Source organism: Berghia stephanieae, chromosome 15 (genome assembly GCF_034508935.2).
Source record: "Berghia stephanieae isolate SIO BIC M18660-M18661 chromosome 15, UCSD_Bste_1.3, whole genome shotgun sequence".
NCBI classification, from domain to species: domain Eukaryota; kingdom Metazoa; phylum Mollusca; class Gastropoda; order Nudibranchia; family Aeolidiidae; genus Berghia; species Berghia stephanieae.
In genome coordinates this window covers 12127803-12155800 of record NC_088374.1, presented here as the reverse complement: position 1 = coordinate 12155800, position 27998 = coordinate 12127803, and the positions used below count along the sequence as shown (strand labels likewise).

General features: G+C 35.8%; 2 protein-coding genes across 4 annotated transcripts in view; one reads left to right on the top strand and one right to left on the bottom strand.

The window, feature by feature from the left end:
* Positions 1 to 7328, top strand: part of LOC144960311 (neprilysin-like) — a 115933-nt gene extending 108605 nt beyond the window's left edge. For all 3 annotated transcript variants that reach the window (XM_078893367.1, XM_078893368.1, XM_078893366.1), the window contains one exon: positions 7056 to 7328. In XM_078893367.1, the coding sequence (XP_078749493.1) occupies positions 7056 to 7158 (103 nt within the window). In that variant the 3' untranslated portion in view covers positions 7159 to 7328. The remainder of the gene's footprint in view (positions 1 to 7055) is intronic.
* A 3929-nt stretch (positions 7329 to 11257) lies between these two features.
* The window catches only part of LOC144960308 (uncharacterized), a 34802-nt gene continuing 18061 nt past the window's right edge, over positions 11258 to 27998 (bottom strand). Inside the window, exons 6-8 of the mRNA XM_078893365.1 lie at positions 21657 to 21833; positions 13740 to 13928; positions 11258 to 11642 (exon numbers count right to left, since the gene is read on the bottom strand). Of these exons, the coding sequence (XP_078749491.1) occupies positions 11419 to 11642; positions 13740 to 13928; positions 21657 to 21833 (590 nt within the window). The 3' untranslated portion in view covers positions 11258 to 11418. The remainder of the gene's footprint in view (positions 11643 to 13739; positions 13929 to 21656; positions 21834 to 27998) is intronic.

The window sequence follows — 27998 nt, the reverse complement described above, 5'->3', positions numbered from 1 at the left end:
GGTTTTCTAAAGGCTGTCGATGAGCCCTCTACTAGTAAGCTGCTATTATCTGCGACTGCAAATCCAGCTACAGTTTCAGCAGTTAGTTGTGAATCTCAACCTATAGAAAATATTGAACTGGGTCACATTGATAAATCTGATATAGAATTGAATTCTCGACAGCGAACTGCTAAAGATCCTGTGGAGCTCCCAGGTTTGTCTAATGATGGGAGATAGACGAATGAGGCAATAGGGGCGAAAAAGGGAAGAGAATACTGCAAGTGGTCCACGGAAATCTTAATGCTGGTGAAAGAGTATTTTAGAGAAACAATTCAAGATGGTCCTTCAGTGGGGTTTTCTGCCAGGAAAAAGTGATATTATGGCTTTCCTTAACAAGCATCCAATTTTTAGAGAATCGGAAGAGTACGTTCTCACTGAAAGAACAGATTCATCTAGTGAGATCTTCAATGAGAGAAGCAAAGCACGATCATCATGATGGCAGAGAATAACAGGTTTAAAAAAAACATGTGTATTTTATACACTATTCCTAAATTATATAATTTGAGGACCTATCAAGTTTAAAGTAATTACTGTACGCTTTTTAGAGAGCAAATTTGCATCCAAACTTTTTGTATTATTGCTCAATTTTTCTATTGTTCGTGAGATTCATCATAAGAAATTCGGAAAAAAGTTTGTCTGTGATTCGCAAAAAAGCAATATCTAAGTAGGGTATTTGATCTGAGAATTCGTTGATTGTGTTATACTGTATATTATGATAGATTATATTTTATTTCTTCTAGATATGGTAATATATTTAGCAGAGATGGTTTCAATCAATGCCAAAAACGAATGTTGGAGACAAATTGAAATGAAAACTATTCTGTTTCATTGCATAACATAGGGTCTAATAAAGTACTAATAGTGGGAAAGATATTGAAAGATTAAATATTATTTGTGGGGGAAAGTTCACGAAGATTACCTATCTCTCATTGTATATGATAATATGCATTTGACTCCTGTTTGTCATTATTCTCACTATGCCTCATTGTTCTTTTGTGTATCATGTTGATTGTACATACGACATTCATGAAGACAAACAACAAGTTCTCTTATGATTTCCTTTGAAGTGAGTCGACTAGGTACCACAGGAGATGCATTATTAGTGGCAAAAAATGACGTTTCACTGAGCCAATACCCGCTCGAGCTGGTAGTGTCCAGATTTGTCCAATCCGTGAAATGTTTTATTTCTGCGGTTTCTCTCTCAGTAAATTTCATCCAAAAAAAAATAAAATAATATTATATATATTATATATATATATATATATATATATATATATATATATATATATATATATATATATATATATATATATATATATATATATATATATAATATTATATTATATTTTTTTAAAATGCGTATTGTGAAGTTCTGAAATATTGCTCTTGCGTAATATTTGAATATATTTTCAAAGTCCAAAAAATTTTTTTCGCGTATCATTTTAAAAATTTATGAACATATTTTCAAAGTTGCTCATGATTTTTTAATGACTTAAAATTCGTCACTGTGAAAATAAAAAGTCTCTTGTGGTACCTAATTAGATATGTTTTTCCATATATTGGGATCAATCTGCCATTGTCTATTTATGTGTTTCCATTTATGTATTACATACATGTCATCACTTTCAATACATATTTTCTGAGAAATAATACACAGTGCGTGAGACACCAGGATAACGACATTGCACGGGACCAAAAAATTATGTCGATATTCCGGGGTTTTCAAGATGTCGGAAAAAAGGGACCCGTGAGTACATACAGTGCAATGATATTTCCCCTGTAAATCATCTCTCTTTTGTGTTTTGGTATTTGTTATTTTGAATGTGTAATGTAAACATTTGAGTGTATTCCTCTAAGAGAGACAAGACACGTCCTAACGACGTAAGGTATTTATCCCGTTTACAAAGGATATATCAGTTACGCGTTCACTCTCCAATGAATGTTGTCATTGTTATGATCGTAGACATGCTCTTGCGCTATTTAACAAAACTGTAGGCTAGTAATAAGTCAAGAAAATCAACTGCCGCAAATATGCTACAAAACGGCCAAATAAGTGAAATTATGCCAGAAACGGCAAATTATGAGGTCAAACAATGCGAAGATTTGTTGTGATGCCTTAGCAACTTGTACCTATTTATATATGTCTTGAACGAGAGAGCAATAATAAATTATTACAATAAAAAAAACAAACAGTATAAAAGTTAAAAGCTAGAAGAAGGAGAAGGAAACAAAAGAGACTACAACACAGATCTCAACTCAAAACATCGAAACCACTACAAAAAATTCGAATCGATATCTGAATACCTAATAAGGAAAAATGCACATGAAGTTATGCAACAATTATTATTATATTAGCATTAATGATAAATTAAATACTCTTAGGTATCATTAATATTACCATTCATATAACATTTATTTTTTAAAAACCTAAGTTTTAGAAAATCCGTTTCTCTCAACTTCACAACGTTATCAGTTCTACCTTTGTATTTTAAAAAAGTCTTTTATTTTCTATAAAAAAAGAACAAATTGTATTCACACTCCCATATAAAGGGAATAATCCAAATAAGTTAACCTCATTATTCTTAAATTTCCTAAACTACTACAATTTTTTAATGATGATAATTCACAATAGTAATGCCATTAACAAGCCACGCATATTGCCACAAAATGTGGATTATTTTCTACTCTTCGGAAGTGTTATAATATGGAAGACTTACGATCTGTGACAACTAAATTTGTTGACTGGGTAGGCTTCCTGGCCTCCCATAGTGGGCAGGGTGGCATGTACTCTATCCCCTTATACCTATATCTGTTTTCAAACTTGTTTTCTCTCTTTGTCTTGGAATGAGAATATTTGGTTTTGTCCTGGCCATGTCCGGGGTCCCTGGCTGGGAAGGAAACACTCAAATGTATAGTTATTATTTTGGGAGATGATATATTTCCCGGTAAATCATCTCTTTTTTGTGTTTTGTTATTTGTTATTTTGAATGCGTAATGTAAACATTTGAGTGTATTCCTCTGAGTTGGATCCTGTGCTGTGATGGGACTTTTAGAGGATCTCAAAACTTAGTACATTGATGGGGTGCTCTTGGAATCTTCATCTGATCCCTATTTGTTACAATCAGCTACTAATCGTATGCCAGATGTTTTTTTAAGGGCAAAACTAAATATTTTTTTAACAGGACAAAATATGCGACTAACACTTTATTTCTGTAATTTCTTTCTAAATTAAAAAGACGAAAAATGCGGCAAAGACATAAGGCAGGCAAAAGTATGCGAATGTGGTGACATTTTCCTGGAGGGACAGGCCAGTATGATAATTATCGCACAAGAACACAGATGCTCACATCCCGTACTATTAATACGTATTAATTGAAATCCATGTGATGCTGATGATGAGTTTTAATACCGAAATTTTGATTTAAGTGCACCATGATTTACAAGCAATTGAAATTAGTAGATCTACATCTTACGATATTTAAAACAGAAACAAAAACAAACACAAAGAAAAAACAACAATAAAACAACTAGGAATTAACCGCAATAATATCAATTTAAAAAAACCAACAATTTTTGGAATTAAAATAATTTAAATAATGAAGTGAAAGAGACTCATTGTTTCCCTGCTATTCCGCCAAATATTATAAAATTATTAACATCCATAATGCCCCCATTGGACACAGCATTGATCTGATATCAGTTAACCTCCACTGATATCAGACAGGTAATTAACAGGGACGATTAATAGACCCTTGAGAATTCCATGCACTGATAACCTTCTTTCGCTGCGATTCCATATGAACTAACGCTGATTCCACGCAGTGCAGTAAACATGTGTTCTGATTTGTCGGTAACAAAGCGATCTTATTGGGGGAAAAGAAAGCGTTTTTTATTATTTTTTTTATTATAAGAGATGATGGTCGGGTATCAAGCATCGATTTCAACTGCCGTTTGTTCCTATAACGGTGTCGTTAAACAGGGGTTTTACTAAAATGTATGTCGCTATTTGATGGGTGGGGGGGGGGGGGGGGGGGGTATTACTATTAACATAGAGCAGAAAATTCGGGACGACAGGTCAATGTCGTTTTCCAGAGGGTGCACTATATATTTATATGGTTTTTGTTTTGTTACTTACTTGTATAGTATTTGTGTGGGTACAGATCCCTCAATATGGAGGGTGCAGAAATGTATTCACTGTGGTGTCCCTCCCATAGTGGGCAAGGAGGTACTTACTGTGTCTTCTATCCCCCCCACCCCCATATCTGTTTTTTTCCAACATTCTTTCTGTCTTTGTCTTAGAATGAGATTACTTGGTTTTGCCCTGGTGCCTGGCTGGGAGGGAATTAGTCAAATGCATTGTTATTGCTTTGGGAGATGATATTTTTTTCCCTTTTAAATCATCTCTCTGTTATGCATTGTTATTTTGAATGTTTAATGTAAGCATTTGAGAATATTCCTCTTAGTAGGATCTTGAGCTGGTGTCTGGGTGATCTTAAACTAAGTACACTGATAGTGTGCTCTAGGAATCTACATCTGATCCATATTTTAACCATTTTCCTTTTTATTTCCTTTTCCTCAATTCCTTTAACTGTATATCTAAATTGTTTTGACTGTCCAATTTTCTTTTTTTTTATACTGGCGCTGAAATGGCCAACTGGATGGGGCTCCTGATCTCCCATAGTGCAGGGCAGGGGGTACTTGGTGTGTCTTCTAACTCCCTGTGTCTGTTTTCCAATTGTTATTCGCTCTTTGTCTTAGAATGAGATTACATGGTTTTATAATGATATTGACTGGGAAGGAAACAATTAAATGTATAGTTTTTGTTTGGGAGATAATATTTTTTTTTTCTTGTAAATCATCTCTCAGTTATGTATTGTTAGTTAGATATTCTGTAAACAAATGAGTGTGTTCCTTTTAGTGGGATCCTGTGCTGGTGTCTGGATGAGACTTTAAGGTGATCTCAAACTGAGTACAATGACAGTATGCTCTTGGAATCTATATCTGTTTGCGATTTGTACCATTCCCCTTTGTCATACTTTTTCTTGAGTACTTTAATTGTAAATCTATTGTAAATCTTTTGACTATTCTATTTTCTTCTTTTTACTGGCACTGATATAACCTTAATGTGTTGCAAGCGCCGTAAAACCTTTAAAAACAAAACAAACAATCATAACGGTGGTGTCCGTGCCAACATGCAACAGGCTACTAAAGCAGTCTGGAGTTGTTGAGACCCCCAATATTTTGAACTTGCACTGCTTCTCTCCTTCCCACACCACATTCGATCCTCAGGTTGGTGCCTTTGTCCTTAATGTCTTCCCTTACATGCTCAACGGAACATTGACCTAGATGTGACATTGTACCAATGCTCTTTTTGGCGACATTACAATATACTTAGTATATTTAGTGAAAGAAATAAATAACCAGTGTTAGGGTGTTATATGTTTCCCAAATACTGGAAGTTCCTCAATATATATATATATATATATATATATATATATATATATATATATATATATATATATATATATATATCACCATAAGTTTGTTTTGTACACGGTCACCTCAAAGCTTATAATAATATTGCGCTTAGTACAGGAGAGGTTGCCCTAATACTGTTATTTTTGTTAGAAAATATTAGGGCGACCAATTATTATTCTATCTTTCACACAAATGTCAAAAGGGACAAAAAGGTGTTTTTTGATGTCACTTAAAGTCTGAAGACTACTATTCTGTGCTCCCTAAGCTTGTTTCGCACAATGGTCACCCTAAGCTCTAATTAGTTTATATATATTTTATCAGAACAGAATCAATGGAATAATACTGCTCAACTTTTTTTTTATAAAAGGAGCTATTTATAAACATAAACTCATGCAGACATAGAAACAAACACCTTTTATGTAATTACGAACCTCCATAAACGCTAATCTAGAAAAATACGAAAAACACAACAATCTGCTTTCACTTCCACGTCGTGATGAGATCTTATATATATTATATATATATATATATATATATATATATTATATATATATATATATATATATATATATATATATATTATATATATATATATATATATATCTGGGTGGGGTTCCTGCCTCCCATAGTGGGCAGGGAGGTACATACTGTGTCTTCTATCCCCCTATATCTGTTTTCCAACTAGCTGTCTGTCTTTGTCTTGGAATGAGATTACTTGGTTTTGTCCTGGCCCTGGCCGGATACCTTGACTGGGAGGGAAACAGTCAAATGCATAGTTATTGTTTTGGGAGATGATATTTTTTTCCTTGTAAATCATCTCTCTGTTATGCATTGTATTATGTTTTCTTTATAGTATATACGATTTGTAAAACATATGAGTGTATTCCTCTTAGTGGGGACCTGTGCTTTTGTCTGGATGAGACTTTTAGGTAATCTCAAACTAAGTGCTTTGATAGTGTGCTCTTAGAATCTACATCTGTTTCCTATTTGAACCAATTCCCCTTTTGTCTTCTCTTTTCTTGGCCACTTTAATTGTATTTCTATAACTATTTACTATCTTATTTTCTTCCTTTTTACTCGCGCTGATATGACCTAAATGTGTTGCAAGTGCCGTAAAACCCTTAAAACCATAAAACAAAACATATATATATATATATATATAATATATATATATATATATATATATATATATATATATATATATATATATCTTTTCATTTTAATCTTGCAATCTCATTTCCCCACTTTAGTAAATTAATAATAAATAATAAATTATGACTTTATATAGCCCCTAAACATCCACAGTTGTCGTGCTCTGCTACGCTTTATATAATAAAATTTGACAAAAATATCAAACATAAGAAATGCATCCATGACACAACATAGTAAGTCTTGTATATAGAAACAAATTCTAGGCTACATCTCCTTCATAAGAAATAAGCCTTAGGAACAACTCAGTCTTCACACATTTCCTGAAAGAATTTCACTCTTTATCTTATCTAATTCAGTCATTCTCTTTGTTCTTCATTTTCTCCCAGACACGTTGGGGCCTACCAAAACAGCGAAGCATTTGCTAAAGCTTTCAACTGTACATCAAAAGACTTCATGGTGCCGACAAAGAGATGTTTAGTATGGCAGTAAATTATAACTGTACGATGTGCTCTTCCATAGACTGAAACAACTTATTTCCCTTTCTTCGCTTTGGATGTTTCTAAAAGTTCTCAAAATTAGGCTAAATTTGTAAACAAGTTTGTACGAAACGGTTCTAGACAAAACAAGAAAGAAAAATAAATGAAAGAAAATGCACAAAATGAGTTGATTCATTAACCTATGAAAAGTAATCAACAAATATGAATAGGACAGCTTTAAAACAAGAGCAAAATACAAACCACGGAACGTTTTGGACGCCCAAAACCCTTCTTCCACCAACACCGAAAAAAAAACAATAAAAACATTACTAAAACGAATATTGTACAAAGTTCTGACATTGTGCATTAAATACCTCAACACAAACCAACCAACTTATCTTTTTCTTCTTCTTCTTCTTCTTCTTCTTCTTCTTCTTCTTCTTCTTCTTCTTCTTCTTCCCCCTCATGATTTCTTTATAGCTGAAGGACAACAATATACAGGAACGCTGTGGTCTTCCCAAGCCCGTGCTGAGACTCATGGAGCTTCGACTAAAATTAAAAACTAGAGCTTTTATTTAGCGCAATATCCACTAAGTGTGCCCAAAGCGATTTACAAAGGGTTCCTGACCAACAGAACCACGTAACAGTTAGTACGAGACAGAATGCCTGTTAGGCGATACTACTTTTTTTTCCAGCAGAGACAACGCTGTTGACGGCTAGGTAGTCATTATACACTTGAGTGCGGTGAGAGAATGTTATTAAAGAGTCTTTTTCCAAGGACACAACTATGCGCCGAGCGAGGCTCGAACCCAGAACCTTCCGATCCGAAAGCGAATGTCATACTACAAGACCACATATCCGCGTCCTATCGGGCCAAATGGTCGCCTTTTGCTCATTGTACTTATAGGACATGCATCGCAGAAGTGGTCGAACTCGGTACCTTTTCCGTAATAGTAGGATGGTGGTGATGATGATGATGATGATGATGATGATGATGATGGCATAAATAAATATACTATACGGCATGATTCCTATATCGAAACGTTTACAAAGTTTATACTAGTGCCACCAAACTTTATTTTGTACAATGAAATATAAGAGAAAAAAAAAAACCCCAAAAAGAATGAAGTATAGAGTTTTAAAAATCCCAACCCCACACAAGAAAAAAATCAAAAGTCTGAATTGAAATACAATGTAACCTCATTTTTGATTTAGAAACAAAAAAAAAATTCACAGCAAGATACTAATCTTACACATGAGTACGGTGAGGTAATGTGAGTAAAGAGCCTTATCAGAGAACTCAACTTTTAGCCGTTCAGAGCGGGGCTTGGACCCAGTACCTTCCGATTCCAAAGCGAGTGTCATCCCACTAGGATACATAACCATATATTCGATCTGTACAATACAGCGCCTAGTTTAGTAAATCCTTGAATGCCTCCAAAATGTGACTCTTCGCCTCAAAACGGTATTAAGTCGATTTGGTAAAGATGTTGAAAAATGAATTTATAGCCAGAAATATCAGACTTGTGTTGAGTTTATACGATTTATTGAGGAGAATGGATACCATATTTTAGGGTGCTAATGCCAACAATTTATATTTTTGACCAGTTTTAACATTAAATTCGCCTTTAAGCATCTGATTCGTTCCGACATAATACCGATTCGAGACGATGGGTCACAAATTATCAAAACGGTGTGGTTAAATTGTTTCTCTTTAATCAGAAATGAAGTGAATAGGAAAGTGCAAGAAGGTAACAGAAAATAAAAACACCCCGGAGGCGCTGGGGCTCGAACCTGCGACCTTACCGGTACGAAAACTCCGCCTGTCGGGGGAGATGGTGACTCTACCGTATGGGCTATCCACGACCCACTTTCACCATTAAGGGGTTCTCTGGAAATAGTCGTATTTAAACATTTTGGTCAGAAAACTCGTCCTACAGATATCGATCAATTAAAATGAAATCTGAGACTTTGCGAAGTGTTAGTGGATGTGGTAGTAGTAGCAGTAGTAGTAGTAGTAGTAGTAGTAGCAGCAGCAGAACAAGAGAAATTGTAATGTGTTCCTAAAGGATCCGTTCTATTATTATTATTATTATCATCATCATCATCATCATTCGTTCGTTCTCTATACCTGTTGCGAAGAGCCTTCAATGCCATTATTAATTTGTCATTTTTACGTCGGCGACAAACAGATTTACAGCACATGAGTAAATTGGAGCATCGAATTCAAAATTAGCAAAAATACGAAAACTGCGGCAACCATATCTCAGAATAACTTTGATTGAATGGTGATAAGACCGAAGCCCTTATTATTTGCTGAAGAAAAACCAAAAATCTTAGTCATAATCACCAGTTCACAATAGGATTCAATAGTCCGATGTCACGTCCGCCCAGCAACGAACAGCTTGGTTCTAAACAAAGAAAATCGGTACTTTTTTATTATTCTTGCTGGCTAGAACTTTTTCATTTGTCATAGGCTCAGAATGTATAAAAGTCAAAACATGATCAGATTTATAATGTTTTTCCCCTCTGGATACACTTTTTATGCCCAACGAAGAAGTATTTCATCAGGGCGTCCGCCTTTGTTCCGATAGTTTAGAACCAGTTACTAAGTTACTATGCATCATTACGAGGGTATTGACGTCACGACTGTTGTACCCTATTGATAATAGTGCTATTCCCCTTTCGGACAAAGCTAAAAATCTCGGGATAATTTTGGACAGCAATCTGACTTTCGAAAATCATGTATTAAGAAACGAAAAGAACATCATTCTCATCCTACAAAACATCAACAACATTAGGTCATAATTTCTGACTAAGGACGTGTGCAAAAAGATCGTGATTCCGTTAGTCCTCTCCAAACTGGACTACTCCCACTCCTTGTTGTTTGGTATTACTAGAGAAAACACGAGTACTTTCCAAAGGATATAGAGCAGAGCGGCAAGACTCATGGTTTCTTTTTTAATGGAAAAAAGGAACGAAGTCACTCCACATTTATTCGAATTCGACTATTTCTATTGCTCTAGTTATTATTATTATTATTATTATTATTATTATTATTATTATTATTATTATTATTATTATTATTGTGTAAGAGAGGAAGCTTATGCAAGAAATTTACGCAAGTTTTGATAAAACCATGACAATAAAACACGGTAAATATTAGAAAGAACCATGGGGGAGCTGCAGGAGATTGCATTTACTCTCGGCTGTGTCCACAAAACACTGTCGTTGCATCTACTCAGGAGATACGTAAAAATCTCAGCGGATATCAGCAACAGATTGATGCTATTTTTTGGTTTTACACATAAAATGCTGTCATTTATCAAAGCACTTTTATGTCATAAAAGGCGGGGTTTGATAATAATATTCGAGAAAATTCTTGTTGTTTATAATACGCAAGTTGTGTATGATTCGCTCTTACTTGAAAGAGGCAGGTTTTGAATATTGATGTGGGATGTCAAAATCAGTAGGAGGAGTGGCCAGAAAGAAATGTGGGATAGTTTACGAAAGAGTTCAACACAGAGTGTTTCTTTTCTGCATGTAATTCTATTCGACTTCAAAATGAGCTGCACCCTTTGTGTTCACCATCATTGATTGCATTTTACGGACTTAGAAATAATCCACGTATATTGAAAATGGTTACATAGGTAAAAATGACTTATCATTTGGATTAATTTTACGGAATTGGAATTTATGAAACTGATTGAACTATGACCATGCAATTTGATTTGGATTTGGAATTTATCACAACAAATAAAGCAGTAAGAAATGAAACTAGGAATCTGGACTTTTATTTGAATGTCTTGATGTTGTACATTCAATTATCATCATTGGCTCTTGGACTATTTAGTTATTATAAAATCTACAATACAATGCAAAGGAATATCATAACCATCTATTAAAAAGCCACTATACGATCATAAGCCATTACATATGTGTAATGTGCGACTACGCCACAGTTAGTGTTGTTATCATTATTATTATTGTTGTTGTAGTTATTATTATTGTTGTTGTAGTTATTATTATTATTATTATTATTATTATTATTATTATTATTATTATTATTATTATTTTTGTTATTATTATTATTATTATTATTATTTATCATTATCATTATTATTATTATTATTATTATTATTATCATTATTATTATTATTATCAATATAATCTATCAATATTATTATTTTGTTATTGATCTTGATTATTGCTCATGATGATAAAGAAATTTTGAATTAAACCTTGAAATAATAAGCTGAAGTAAAAAGTGTTATTATAATGGCCGTATGAGATGTCCTGTAAACCCAGTCAAATTCGGGTCAAGCTCCATGAAATTGGCCTTTGACACGTAATTAACTTGACAAGAGACGACTTGTCCACGTCTTAGCTTGACATTTATTGTGACGGATGACTGGTCAAAATAGTAATAATAATTGACCATGCACGAAGCTTGAACTTTTCCGTCGACTTCAATGGCAACTTCAGCTACACTTTTCTCTGTTATAAAAATGTAAAATTATTTACAAGTGTAATAAGTGGTAGTTGTAATAATAGTGGTAGTGAAAACAATATAAATCATATTAGTAATGATAAAGATAATAATGATTCTATTGTTAATGATAATAATTGCAATAATGATTATAATGATTATAATAACAGTAATAATAATGATAATAATAATAATAATGATAATAATAATAATAATAATGATAATAATAATAATAATAATGATAATAATAATAATATTAATAATAACATTAATGATAGTAATAATAATAATAATAATACTGATAACAATAATAATAGTTGTAGTACTAATGTAGTAGTAGTAGTAGTAGTAGTAGTAGTAGTAGTAGTAGTGTAGTAGTAGTAGTAGTAGTAGTAGTAGTAGTAGTATTAGTTGTATTATTAGTAGTAGTATTAATAGAAGTAGTAGTAATAGTAGTAGTAGTAGTAGAAGTACAGTGCACTCTGGATACGTCGACGTTGTCTAAGTCGATTTTTACCCAAGTCGATTTTTTTTCTTGGTCCCTCCCCCTTCTTCCTATATAACATTAGTAAAAAAAAAAAACTCCACATAAGTCGATGTCGCTTAAGTCGATGTTCTTATCACTCATGACCACAATAAAATCACAAATAAACAAGTATTTCCATTGGTTAAAAAAGCTACCAGTAAGAATTTTCAGTGGTTAAGAATATCCGCGAACGATTGGCGCACATCGATGTGATGTAGGTGCTTTGCCTGACGTCGTGTTCAATGTCATAAGCAGTATTGAATAACTTTAATTTCTCCATCTCAAATTTTACATTGTCGCAAGTTCAAGATTATTTTTGGTTCTAATCCAGGCCATCCTATGTAATGGCCCTCTAATTGTATCAATTTTAAGATCATCAAGTCTACAACTACAATGGCAAACCTATCGCGGAAAAGGAAAATTCGATGCATTTGGAAAGTCTGGCATGCCACAGAAAATCATTGCATAGGAAATTGGCATACCAGCTATTTCTGTCTCGATTTACAAGAAGCATGACCTTGACCTAGACGCTCCTACCCTTCCGCTTTTCGCGGAATAATTTCGCTTAATTGGTATACATTCCACATTCAAGGCAAAAATTCTGCTTTTCATCTTTCCAATCCAGGAAAATTTTAAAAAAAAATCTCTAGTGAAAAAAAAGTGAGCTATGGCTTATTTCGTCAGCATCTCCTATGGTCAATCAACACACATTTTGTGTGTCTGATTAGTCCCTTCAAAGTGTGTGCTGCTGATGTTGGATAGTATTATGAGGGGGGTTGACCAAAGTATTATTATTATTATGTCGACTCCAATTTTTGAGGTCAATGACCTTGGTAATATTATATGTTGGCTTCATTCGGTAATAATATTATTGAGTAGGGTCAGCTTCTTTCCCTATTTAATTTTAGCCTTGTGTGCATGTGTGTGTGTGTGTGTGTGTGTACCGGCACGCGAGTTTGTTTGATTAGGTGTGTGTGTGTGGGGGGGGGGGGGGGGGAGGGTCCTGACAAGGTTATATCCATCCATTCAATGCTTTGCTCTCAGACGACCAGGACCTGTGTGTTCTCTATTATTATTTGACCCCATTCTTAGTCTTTACACAATCTGTACATTTTTACACATTTTAAATTTTATCATTTGAGTACTTTTGGATTGTCTATTACATTTTCTGTTGCAAAGCATGTCATAGTCAATAACAGTAAGTAGATTCCGCTTTTTTATCTCAAATTCCGATTTTGATGTATTCTGATTCCTCTATGGGGCTATTGAGGGTAGGAGCCTCTCATGACCACTACAGAGACCGCGCGATATGAAGGGACATACTTATTCTAGATTGGTTTGCTTTGTTCACGTGCGTTTTTGCTCATTTGGTTACACTCCGGTTAAGTTGATTTTCGGATAAGTCGACTTTTTTCTCGGTTCTCCTGGGCATCGTCTTATCCGGAGTCCACTGTAGTAGTAGTAGTACTAGTAGTAGTAATAGTAGTAGTTGTAGAAGAGGCTCGAACTCAAACCCTTCCAATTCGAAAGCGAGTCATTGTGTCAATCCACACCACCACATTGCGGCTCTTGTACTTACTATTACAATTCTTGCACGAGGTCCATAACGAAAATGTGTACAGTCCATGAATGGGAGCTGTGTAGGTGCCGGTTGCCTCATGGAAGTGCTTTCTAGGGTATTGCTGCACATTTTCGAATATTAACGTCTGGAACTCATTAATTGTTGTTGTTGGCCCCACTCTTGCAAGAAAGTAGGAGCTCATTTTTTCTGGATTGAAAAAAAAAATAGAATCAGTAAGTAGTGATAGTAATAGTAGTAATTGTTTTTATCAACATAAGTGTCTGCTCCGCTCACTTTTCTCAATTAAGAATTTACCTCAAATACTGAAGCATACTCAATGTCTCAATCGTTTCTATGTTTCATGTTTTTGTTGAGAATATTGGCTATTAAGCTTAAATTAATTTCGCGGTGTTTGTGTGTGTTGAAACCGTGAACTCTAGGGTTTGAAGAGACTTTTTTGGGGGGCGGGGGGAGGAAGGGGGGGGGGGGGGCTTGACGTGGATAGCTCATACAGTAGATTCATGATCTCCCCGGCCAGACGGAGATGTCGTACCAATAAGGTCGCGCGTTCGAGCCACCATCGCCGCCGCGAAACTTTTATTCTCTATTGTCTTCTGGCACTTTCGTACTCACTTCATTACTAGTTAGTAGTAGCAGTAGTAATAGTAGTAGTAATAGTAGTAACAGTAGTATTAGTAGTAGTGGTAATAGTAGTAGTAGTTGTAGCAGTAGTAGTAGTAGGAGTAGTAGTAGTAGTAGTCGTTGTTGTTGTTGTAATAGTAGTAGAAATAGAATTTTTAATAGTAGAAGTAACAGTAGTGGTAGTAGTATTAGTGGTAGCAGTAGTAGCAGCAGCAGTAGTAGTAGTAGTAGTAGTAGTAGTAGTAGTAGTAGTAGTAGTAGTAGAAATAATAACTATAAAATAATAATATTAATAATAATGATAATAATAATAATAATAATAATAATAATAATAATAATAATGATAATAATAATAATAATATTAATATTAATAGGAGTAGAAGAAGAAGAAGTAGTAGTAGTAGTAGTAGTAGTAGTAGTAGTAGTAGTAGTAGTAGTAGTAGTAGTAGTAGTAGTAGTAGTATTTATTGTGAATGAAAGCTATTTTGTTCAAGTTCAAGTATCGTATCGTCCATCTAATGTAGTATCGTTAACAACAAGATATGAAGTGAATAGAAAAGTGCCAGAAGACAATAGAGAATAAAAATTTTTCGCGGCGGTGGTGGGGTTTGAACCTGCGACCTTATTGGTACGACAACTCCGCCTGGCAGGTGAGAGCGTGGCTCTACCGTGTGAGCTATCCACGAACACAAAAATATTCGTTTCAAACTCAAAGTCATTACTAGATCCCTCTCTCACCCACTACTTGAGACCGCCGATTCGTTTGTACACCACCATCGCGAATAATTTTGACCAGCAGTTAAGCTTAATAGCCAATATTCTCAACACAAACATATAACATAGAAACGATTGAGACATTGAGTATGCTCCGGTGTATGGGGTGAATTTTTAATTCAGAAAAGTGAGTGGAGCAGGCACTTATGTTGGTAACAACAAGATATGAAGTGAATAGAAAAGTGCCAGAAGACAATAGAGAATAAAAATTTTTCGCGGCGGTGGGGGGTTTGAACCTGCGACCTTATTGGTACGACAACTCCGCCTGGCAGGTGAGAGCGTGGCTCTACCGTGTGAGCTATCCACGAACACAAAAATATTCGTTTCAAACTCAAAGTCATTACTAGATCCCTCTCTCACCCACTACTTGAGACCGCCGATTCGTTCGTACACCACCATCGCGAATAATTTTGACAGCAGTTAAGCTTAATAGCCAATATTCTCAACACAAACATATAACATAGAAACGATTGAGACATTGAGTATGCTCCGGTGTATGGGGTGAATTTTTAATTCAGAAAAGTGAGTGGAGCAGGCACTTATGTTGGTAACAACAAGATATGAAGTGAATAGAAAAGTGCCAGAAGACAATAGAGAATAAAAATTTTTCGCGGCGGTGGTGGGGTTTGAACCTGCGACCTTATTGGTACGACAACTCCGCCTGGCAGGTGAGAGCGTGGCTCTACCGTGTGAGCTATCCACGAACACAAAAATATTCGTTTCAAACTCAAAGTCATTACTAGATCCCTCTCTCCCCCACTACTTGAGACCGCCGATTCGTTCGTACACCACCATCGCGAATAATTTTGACCGACCAGCAGTTAAGCTTAATAGCCAATATTCTCAACACAAACATATAACATAGAAACGATTGAGACATTGAGTATGCTCCGGTGTATGGGGTGAATTTTTAATTCAGAAAAGTGAGTGGAGCAGGCACTTATGTTGGTAACAACAAGATATGAAGTGAATAGAAAAGTGCCAGAAGACAATAGAGAATAAAAATTTTTCGCGGCGGTGGTGGGGTTTGAACCTGCGACCTTATTGGTACGACAACTCCGCCTGGCAGGTGAGAGCGTGGCTCTACCGTGTGAGCTATCCACGAACACAAAAATATTCGTTTCAAACTCAAAGTCATTACTAGATCCCTCTCTCACCACTACTTGAGACCGCCGATTCGTTCGTACACCACCATCGCGAATAATTTTGACCAGCAGTTAAGCTTAATAGCCAATATTCTCAACACAAACATATAACATAGAAACGATTGAGACATTGAGTATGCTCCGGTGTATGGGGTGAATTTTTAATTCAGAAAAGTGAGTGGAGCAGGCACTTATGTTGGTAACAACAAGATATGAAGTGAATAGAAAAGTGCCAGAAGACAATAGAGAATAAAAATTTTTCGCGGCGGTGGTGGGGTTTGAACTGCGACCTTATTGGTACGACAACTCCGCCTGGCAGGTGAGAGCGTGGCTCTACCGTGTGAGCTATCCACGAACACAAAAATATTCGTTTCAAACTCAAAGTCATTACTAGATCCCTCTCTCACCCACTACTTGAGACCGTCGATTCGTTCGTACACCACCATCGCGAATAATTTTGACCAGCAGTTAAGCTTATCGTTAACAACTAGCGTCTGTTCCAATGGCTACCTTGTTGGGAGTCATTCTGTATCCAACCGTCATCCAGTACACATTTTTCTTATGTTATGTTGTTTAATAAATGTTCTTTACTGCAACAATTTATTGGTTTGTTGATTCTTGGAATAAAACGTCTTATTAATTAATGATCAATGAACACTACAAAATGGAGACGAAGTTTTCTGTACAAATTGTGGAATAATACATTGATAATTATTCAAAATTGATTGTGAAAATGAACAACTCTATTTGGCACCCTAATATACAAGAACGATTACTTTTGTCTTATCGCTTTGTGTGCGCACGTTCGTGCTCCATCCGTGAAAAAAGATTTATGAAGTATGGCCTTGCTTGGACAGATCGAGGAATTCTATCTGACTGGTGATTTAGAATCTTACTGTATTTCCAATATTTCCTGACCAATTATGTTTCATCAGAAACAAAAGAAGACGGCTGTTTTTCTTAGTGTTGTTTGATCTAACACATACGACCTTTCAAAAAGCATTATTTCATCGGAGAAACCAGCAGAAAAATCGTATGATCAACTGAAAACGACGTTATTGAAACATCTCGGTCCAAAACCTCTCCCGATTTATGAAAGATTTAAATTTTACAACGGAAAACAAGGTCAATATGAATTGATTGCTGACTACATCTTCGACGTCTTGCTCAGCACTGCGATTTCAAACAGTTCCTGGAGGATACCTTACAGGATAAATTTGTCTCCGGGCTGAGGTGAGTAATAATTCAACAAAAGCTCCTACAGATTGAGCATTTAACTCTGAAACGGGCAATTGAAATTACTTAAACAATAGAAAATGCAGAACACAACGCATTTTAGGCAAATCGTAGTCCACAAAACCGTACAAGACCCAAAAAACGGGAAAAGCAGCAACAACAACAACAACAACAATGGTAGGAGACGGACAGAATCAAAATGCTACAAGTGTGGCTATATTAATCGCTTACCAGACAAATGTTAATTCAGGACGTACACTTGCAACGCTTGTAATCGGAAGGGTCATTTATCAAAGGTCTGCCGTAACTCACAGGAGATGTCATCGGGTTCACAACTAAACGAATCAAACATGATAGTCACTGATTCCATTTCCGAGCACAATAAAGACACTTTCGTTGTCCCTAACAGCCGAGAAAAAGATCAAAATAATGCTTTCATTGTTTGCTCGAAGTAAATGGTACACCCGTGAAAATGGAGATTGACACAGGATCAAGTGTTACAATTATTCCCTTCTCTGTGTTTAAACGTAAGTTTCAGGAAGTCAAATTACAACCTCTTTGGAAACGTTGAAACAACTATTCCCCTCAAAGGAGAAGGTATTGTTAATGTAAAGGTTCCTTCTACCGGTGAAACTGAAAAACTTCCACTCATTGTCACAATTGTACCCTATGAATATGTCATTCTTGGAAGAGATTGGATTTCTGAACTAAAAATTCAGTTTTTTTAAACTTTTCATGTTCATTGCTCATTGGACAACATTAGAATAACACAAACGACTATTTACAACTGAGTTGGGAGAACTGAAAAGGGCGAAGGTAGAAATTATTATGGAGGAAAATACTCAGCCCAGATTCTTCAAACCAAGATCAATTCCATACGCTTTAAAGGAGAAGGTTAAAAACACAGAAGAAAGTTTGAACAAGACAAAGTAATCACTCAAGTTACTCATAGTGAATGGGCAGCACCTATCGTAGTTGTACCAAAACCGGATGGTAAAGTAAGACTGTGTGGGGACTATAAAATGACAATACATTCTGCAATGAAATGAAAGTGGATCAATATCCTCTGCCACCGGTGCAAGATCCATTTGCAAAGCTGTCATACGGATTAGAGTCAGGCTTATCATCAAATGACCATGGACTCAGAAAGTAAAAAGCTTGTCACCCTAAATACTCATATTGGATTGTTTCAGTACAACCGACTTCCATATGGAGTGGCACCAGGACCAGCGCTTTTCCAAACGTACATGGAAATACACAATGTTCGAGTTTTCATTGATGACATACAGTTGATTGGTTGTAATGAAAAGCATCATCTTGTAACTTTAGACAAAGTACTGACAAGGGTAGAGAAAAATGGAATAAGGCTCAAGAAAGAAAAATGTAAATTAATGGTTGACAGAATTGACCATCTTGATCACACAATCGATGGAAATGGATTACATCCTCAGGAAAGCAAAGTCGAAGTCTTGATCAATGCGCCTAATCCTGAAAATTTAAAAGAACTAAGAAGTTTTCTAGGTGGAGTTCAGTATTATTTTAAATTTCTATCAAATTTGTTAGGAACATTGTAACCACTACAGAAACGTATGCAAAAGGACGTATCTTGGGTCTGGTCGGATGACTGAGAGAAATCATTCAAATCAGTAAAAGAACTGCCAGTTTCACAAAAGGTCCTAACTCATTATAGTCCAGAATTGCTTCTTAAATTGGTAACCGATGCGAGTAGAAAGGGGATCAGAGCTGTAATATCTCACACTATGCCAAGTGTAGAAGAAAGATTTCGTTTGCATCAAGATTCCTTACAAGGACTTAATCTAATTACAGTCAGATCAGAAAGGAAGCATTAAGCATCATGTTTGAAGTACCCAACTTTCACCAATATCTATAATATGACAAATATTTTGCACTTGTCACTGACCACATGCCTCAAGGGAAACTATTTGGACCTAAAAATAGCATGTCAGCCATGGGAAAGACTTCATCTGGATTTTGCAGAATTTGAAAACGAGTCTTTACATTGAATCGATGCATTTTCAAAATGGCCAGAAAATTCCCAATGAACAACGGATGCTCAACATACGGCTGATGTATTGCGACATATATCAACAACAATCGTAGCCGACTATGCACCCCCTTTCAACACTGGACAACAAAAAAACTGGCCAAGGTGTTGCTACAGATCAGATCAACGCCTCACGCCATGACGGATAAAAAAAAGTCCAGCGGAAATGCTGTTTAAAAGAAAATTGCGCAGTCGACTAGATCTCATTCGTCCAAACACCATTGATACAATAAGAAAGCGTCAACAAAAATCAATGGCATCAAATACCAAAATTCGTTCTTTCGTTCCGGGAGACAACGTCATTGTCAGATACCATCGGCATAGTTTTGATAAATGGTCTTACAGAATTATTTTCCAACGACTTGGACCAGTTAGCTATTCGGTGCAGGTTAAGGAGCAGTTCGTCACAGCCATAATAATCAGTTGAATAGTTCTCATGGATGTGATGGAAGTGAAATTGTTGCTCAAGATCAATATGATCTTGAAAGTGAAAATTCTCGATTGGATATAGCAGAAAATTTGAAAACGGAATAGCTACCTAATTTATCTTACATGGATAACCAAATGGATTTATCAGCACCTATTGTTAATTCACATCAACAGAACCGAGATGAGCGTCTATAAATACCAGCTGATACAACAGAGCGTCGCTACCCCCTAAACTTGCTCAAAGCGCTTTACAAGGGGTCCCTTGCCAACAAGTAACATGTAGGACGTGACATGACACCTATTAGGCGATATTATATATTTTTCGGATACCCATGTACTCATTTTAACCTGAGTACGGTGAGAGAATGTGAGTAAAGAGCCTTTTCCAAGGACTCAAGTTTACGCCGAGCGAGGCTCGAACCCAGGACCTTCCGATCCGAAAACGAGTGTGAAACCACAAGACCACAAAGCCGCACATAATAGTAGTAGTAGGAATAGTAGTAATAGCAGTGTATTAGTAGTAGTAGTAGTTGTAGTAAAATACTAACGAAAGAGTGAAAATTGAGAGGCTTCGTATGGGAACAAAACAAACAATGGACGTTTCGGGTAGTAGTAGTAGTAGTAGTAGTAGTAGTAGTAGTAGTAGTAGTAGTAGTAGTAGTAGTAGTAGTAGTAGTAGTAGTAGTAGTAGTAGTGGTGGTGGTGGTGGTGGTTGTAGTTGTAATTTTAACGCGTTTGTGCAGCGATTGAGATCACATCTGTAATTAAAATAACAAACAGAAAAACAACAAAAGTGTAAGAATAGGTTAATATTCTATATAATTATATTTAGAACGCACAGAAGTCATTTGTGAATAAGAATGTGTCAGACACTAACATTTTTTTAATACAAAAAGCGAAAATTAAATTGCAAAGCCACATGTGACTTCCCAAACCATGGCAAATATCACTAGAACTTTTTTCACATGTCATGTGATCAAAATGTATAAAAGTCAAAACTTGATCAGATTTATAATGTTTTTCTCCGCTGGAGATATATTTCCTAAGGGTGTCCTTCATTTTCGTGATATTTTAGAACCAGTTAATTAGTTACTATACGGCATTACGAGGGAAGTGACGTCACGGCTGTTGAAGCCTAATTGGGTCCGGAGTAGTATTAGAGCTTGTTTTCAATAATACCATTCAAGACATCATCGAACTCAAAACAAAACCATTCAATACAACATCGAACTCAAAATATCGATTAACAGATAAAAAACCAATCATCCACATCCATCGTCAAAAAACGGTTCCTAATTGAAAACAACCTCTAATACTACTGTCCGGTAGGGAAACAAGCTGCGTTACGACAAAGATGATGAAGATAGATTGAAATATTTTGCACATGTTAAAGGACGATATGAAAGAACTGGGTCTGGAGGAGGAGGATGGTATGAACCGAGAGACATGAAGATGTGCATTCATTATGACAATCCTGCAATATGCAGAAGAAGAAGAAAAAGAAGAAGAACTAGAAGATAAGAAGAAGGAAGAGGAGGAGGAGACGAAGAAGAAGTAGTAGAAGAAGAAGAAGACAAAAAAAAAAAGAAAGAAGAAGAAGGCGATGACGAAGAAGATACGTGCATACCACCGTTGTTAACTCACTTCTTTTTACGACTTTCTCCGTTTTCTTTTCTTGCTTTTGTAGTTTCATCTCCTGATAGTTGGATATGTGCACCAGCTGTCTGATTTCAGTGGCAAGTCCCAATTGTTCGTTTATTCCCAAATGATGCGAAATCTGTACTCGTTCGTCGAAGTCTTTCATTGATGGAAGATGTTCATCTGAAGAGAGATCAACACGCGAATGAAAATGTGAGTTACCACCTCAAGCAAGTATTAGTTTTGGTATCGATTCATGCTAGTTTAAAAAACTCATAACATCCGCCAGCCGTTAATACGTATCAACACACAACACTATGTGTAGCATTAAACAATTGTAGTCTCTTTATTACAATTTAATGAGAACTACTCATAAAAAATGCTGGCTAGAAACAATAACAACGAGCTGAGTGACGTCAAGTTTATTTATCTTTATAATAAGAAATAAATATTAGTAACAATATCGAGGAACAAGAGAGGAGAGTAGAGTATTGCAGAAAAAGTATATACAGTGGCGTGGGGCCATTGGATCGGATGGTGCCAGGCACCACACCAATCTTTTAAAAAATCATTAACAGCAAAATTTAATTAAAAATAAAACAGAGATTTTAACTCCACTGTCTTTCGCCAACTCGCCTACACCTACCAACAACATACTGCCTTTTTAGTCTCCACTCTATTCAAGATTCCGAATCACGCACTGCGCCGACTCGTGTGTAGGTGACATCACTGCGCGAATTAGTGACTGAATCAAACTCAAACACCGTGGTGCAAAGCAATCCAAGCTCCAGTTAATGCTCTATCCATTAGTATCGCTACCGCTAATTGAGCGAGAAACTTGGTCGAATTATACTATCTTCAAATAGCGGAAAACCCCTCGACTTGTGCCAGGATCTGAGAGCTCCACCGTTGGACTGGGAGGATGTGCCAAATTAGGGTAACTTCGCCATCCAAAATATTACATTAACTGTCAAAAGCACTGATCATTGTCAAGTTTATTTGTAAGCAGCAAAGAAAAACAACATAAAACTTTAAAATATGACATATCACCCCCCCCCCCCACCACTTTTTCACGATTATTGAATAAAGTAATTCTTTGCAACGAAGCATTGTGGACGAATTTACCAACATTTTTCTTGCTTGCAGTGCCGAGTTGATGGCTACGTGTGCATGAGTGTTTATTTGTGTGTGTGTGTGTGTGTGTGTGTGTGTTTGCGTGTGTATTTGTGTCAGTCAGAGAAAGAAAGCGAAGATTGTCAACAGTTATACTTTTGGTGTGTTTTTAGATTTTTTAAGTACTTAAGTGGAGTGATTTTTTTCTTTGTGATGCTTTAAGATCTGAATCTACCTTTTATTTGTGCAATCATCAATCGTATTCCACTGATTTCAATTATTTGAGATATACTTTGAAGTTTTGTTTTGTTAAACAATGAATTGCAATGAATCAAGTTGACTCTTTACTTCACCGACCGTTTGGGAGATTGACACTAGATGACAAATTAGAAATAAAAAGATTAGTTCCTCACCAACCAACTGATTTTGAATTAACACAGGTGTGGAAATCTCGAAAACGCTCTGTTCAGTGACATGGTATGACATGCATGAATGGCTTACAGTTAGTTTAGAAAAAAAACGTTTCTTTTGTTTTTATTGTCTACTTTTTACAGATACAACAAACACTGACAAATCATGGACATCTATAGGCTATAGTGACCTTAACCACTTCGATCGTATTTCTTAACCTCCTGAACGTTGTTTTAGCACCCTTAAAAGAGTGAAAAATTTCTTGCGAAATTCATTGAAACAGGAGCGGTTAAATTCGTTAATGATTCTGTCAATTCACAAAGCTGAAATAGACGCCATTCCAGATTTCAATAAACACATTATAAAAAGATTTGCAGAGATGAAACATCGCTGTGCAGATTTTTTTTCCAAGTACTAAAAGTAAGTAATTTCTGTCATGGGTTTCTTTTCTCTTTTGATTTACATTTATCACATATTGATTGCATTATCTACCAAATCCAATCCTTTAAATGGTGGACAAATAATAATTACAAAGACCTTTTCATACGGACTTGTATCTCAGTGTTGTGGCTTGTTGTTTTCATGAATTATTTGTTTTTGTGAGTTTTGTCCACTCGTAGAAACCATCGACCCTCCTACCACCCTTCCAAAAAAAAAAGAGAGTTTTTAACATGTGCTCTCTGCTCTTAATCGTGTTCACTGTTTTAGAATTATTTTTTTCTTCTTCTAATCATGGCACCACCATATGCCGTCAATACGCCACGCCGCTGAGTATATGTATATATATATATATATATATATATATATATATATATATATATATATATATATATATATATATATATATATACATTTGAAAGATAATTAAGATAGTTTGACTTTTACAACGTTGTTGTCGAGCGTTGCTCTCATCAGGAAGTGGAAGTGAAATTAGATTGTTGTGTTTTCGTGTTTTTATAGATTCGTGTTTGTGGAGGTTCGTAATTACATAAAAGGTTTTCGTATGGGAACAAAACAAACAATGGACGTTTCGGGTAGTTGTATTAGTAGTAGTAGTAGTAGTAGTAGTAGTAGTAGTAGTAGTAGTAGTAGTAGTAGTAGTAGTAGTAGTAGTAGTGGTGGTGGTGGTGGTTGTAGTTGTAATTTTAACGCGTTTGTGCAGCGATTGAGATCACATCTGTAATTAAAATAACAAACAGAAAAACAGAAAAATTTATAAGAAACACCAGATGGCGATCTTTTTTCTACTTAAACCCTGACCAAACGGTTAAAAATAAAGAAACTTTTGGATTTAGATCTACCAGACCAGCCCCATCCATACCTGAACTACGAGAATTCGAGGATGGAATGACAGACATCATCAGAAACATAAGATTCAGACAAATCAACGACACCTTCCAAAACAAACTACAACAAGACATACGATCAATACATCAAGACTCCAATGTTTACGTCGCCGCTGACAAAACCACAAATTTCTACAAGCTCACCCCTAAAGAATACACACATTTACTTGACAAAAATATACAAGCAGAGTACAAGAAACAAACACTGTCAGGACATTACAGCAGAAGACAAAAGCATCGCCGAAAACCTACAGCTAAGTGACAGAATAAACACCACAGCAAAATCTCACGCCTTCATCACTATCAAAGACCATAAACCAAACTTTCGCAACAACGTACAATGCCGTCTCATAAATCCATGTAAATCACAAATAGGGAAAATAAGTAAACAGATTTTAGACAGAATCAACACCAAAATCGTCAAGGAAACCGAATTCAACCAATGGAGAAACACCGCTGAAGTTATCAACTGGTACAGAAACACAGCAAACAAACAACGACATAACGCAATCATCTTTGACATCTGTAATTTCTACCCTTCAATCACCAAAACCCTACTCCTCAAAGCACTACAGTTCGCGAAAACCTTCGACAACATCACCGAAGAAGAAACACATATTATCCTGCACTCGAAGAATACACCACTTTACAATAATGGAATAGCGTGGACAAAAAAATCAACAAACTTTGATGTCACCATGGGAAGCTACGAGGGAGCAGAAATATGCGAGCTCGTCGGACTATATCTACTTTCTCAAATGCAAAATCTTGATATAAACATTGGACTATACAGGGACGACGGACTCGCATTGTGCAATAAAACACCGAGACAGACAGAATTAATAAAGAAAAAAAATATGCAAAATCTTCCAGGACAACAATATGAAAATTACAATCGAAGCCAACAAAAAAACATTCGACTTCCTGAACATAACCATCAACCTAAACGACGGCACCTATCAACCATTTTCAAAACCCAACAACATCCCATTGTACGTTCATAGACACAGCAATCATCCGCCATCTATAATAAAAAAACATCCCCGAGAGCATTAACAAACGACTATCTAACAACTCTACAAGCAACAACATATTCAACGATGCAATCCCACCGTACACAAACGCACTACAAAAAAGTGGATATAACTACAAACTAGAATATGAGGAAGAGACCATTACCACCCCAACAAAAAAAACGACAAAGAAAACGACACATAACATGGTTCAACCCACCCTACAGCAAGAATGTGACAACTTCTATCGGTAACAAATTCTTCAATCTACTACAAAAATGCTTCCCTCCCGGTCACGTTCTACACCCAATCATGAACAAAAACACCATCAAAATAGGATACACCTGCATGCCAAACATACAAAACATTATTTCTAACAATAATCGAAAACTATCACAGCCAGATCAGCCCAGCAACAACCTAGAGAAAAAATGCAACTGTAGGACCCAGACAACATGCCCACTAAACGGCAATTGCCTGACTCAAAACGTAATTTATCAAGCCACAGTAACACGACCAGACACACCAAAACAAGAAACATACATTAGCCTCACCGAGTGTCCATTCAAAACCAGATACAACCTGCATACATCTTCCTTCAGAAACATGCACAAACGACATTCTACTACACTAAGCGAACACATTTGGAACCTCAAAGAAAAAAACATACAACACAGCGTCACATGGAAAATCATCTCCAGAGCACAGTCGTACTCCCCCTCTTCTAAGATTTGCAACCTCTGCTTGGAAGAAAAATTCTTCAGCATCACCAAACCGAACATAGCAACAGAAGAAACGAACTAACTTCCTCATGCAGACATAGAAACAAACACCTTTTATGTAATTACGAACCTCCATAAACACGAATCTATAAAAATACGAAAACACAACAATCTAATTTCACTTCCACTTCCTGATGAGAGCAACGCTCGACAACAACGTTGTAGAAGTCAAACTATCTTAATTATCTTTCAAATGTTTATAAATAGCTCCTTTTATACTAAAGTTGTGGACTATTATTTCATGGTTTTTGTTTTTATAATATATATATATATATATATATATATATATATATATATATATATATATATATATAAAGAGAGAGGAGAGAGAGAGAGAGAGAGAGAGAGAGAGAGAGAGGGAGAGAGGGAGAGAGAGAGAGAGAGAGAGAGAGAGAGAGAGAGAGAGAGAGAGAGAGAGAGAGAGAGAGAGGAGTATATGTTTGAATATACTGGAAAATATCATCTATGAATTGCCTGAATAGGACAATAAAGTTCAATTATTCCACTCTGGAAATTCCTATCACTTCTGAGTAAAAACGTACTCGTCGAATAATGCTTCGATCCCATGGTATATATATATATATATATATATATATATATATATATATATATATATATATATATATATATATATATATATAATAATATTATATATATATACCGATTGTAGGACTGCTGATTGGTCAATCAAAAATAACCTTTTAGTCCTTATGAATACATTTCCACCTGAGTACGGTGAGAGAATGTGAGTAAAGAGCCTTTTCCAAGGACTCAACTACGGGCCGCTCATTTCCACCTGAGTACGGTGAGAGAATGTGAGTAAAGAGCCTTTTCCAAGGACTCCACTACGGGCCGCTCAGAACGGGGCTCGAACCCAAGACCTTCCGATCCGAAGGCGAGTGTCATACTACTGGACCATATAGCAACATGAAATAAATATTATAGATATGAACCAGAGGTTAGTTTCAATTGTAGTAAATGAAAAAAAAAAGACAGTTTCTTCAAGTAACAAAACATATTGGCTCTTCATTAACCTAGACTTAATACATCACAGGTCGAGAATATACGATCCAGCTCAAACTGCAATGACAGAATATTTCCTACATGACAACAAATATGTAGGGAGACCAGAGACCATCGAAATCAATAGCAACCACCCTTAACCAGGATCTCTTTATAAATAAAAAATCTCTGAATTCAGACGAGGCCTAAAATTAATCCATGAAGAACTAAGAAAAAATGCACTAAAGTCACAAAGAGATCTTGGCAACCTCAAAACACCGGTCCAGGACCGTAACCAATGGAAAAAATTAACAACATGGATGGAGAAAGAAGCCATACTCATCGAGGTTTTAATAAAATATGTGACTGAATAAGTAAGTAAGTTAGTAAGTAGGTACGTAAGTAAGGAAGGAAGTAAGTGAACAAGTAAGTAAGTAATTGAGTAAGTAAGTAAGTAAGTAAGTAAGTAAGTAGATAAATAAGCAAGTAAGTAGATGAGTAAGTAAGTAAGTGAGGTAGTAAGTAAGTGAGTAAGAAAGTAAGTTGGTAAGTAAGTAAGTATATATGAAAGTAAATGACTGAGTGAGTAAGTAAGTAAATAAGTAAATGAGTGAGTGAGTAATTAAGTGAGTAAATAAGCAAGTGAGAAAGTATGTAGGTAAGTAAGTGAGGTAGTAAGAT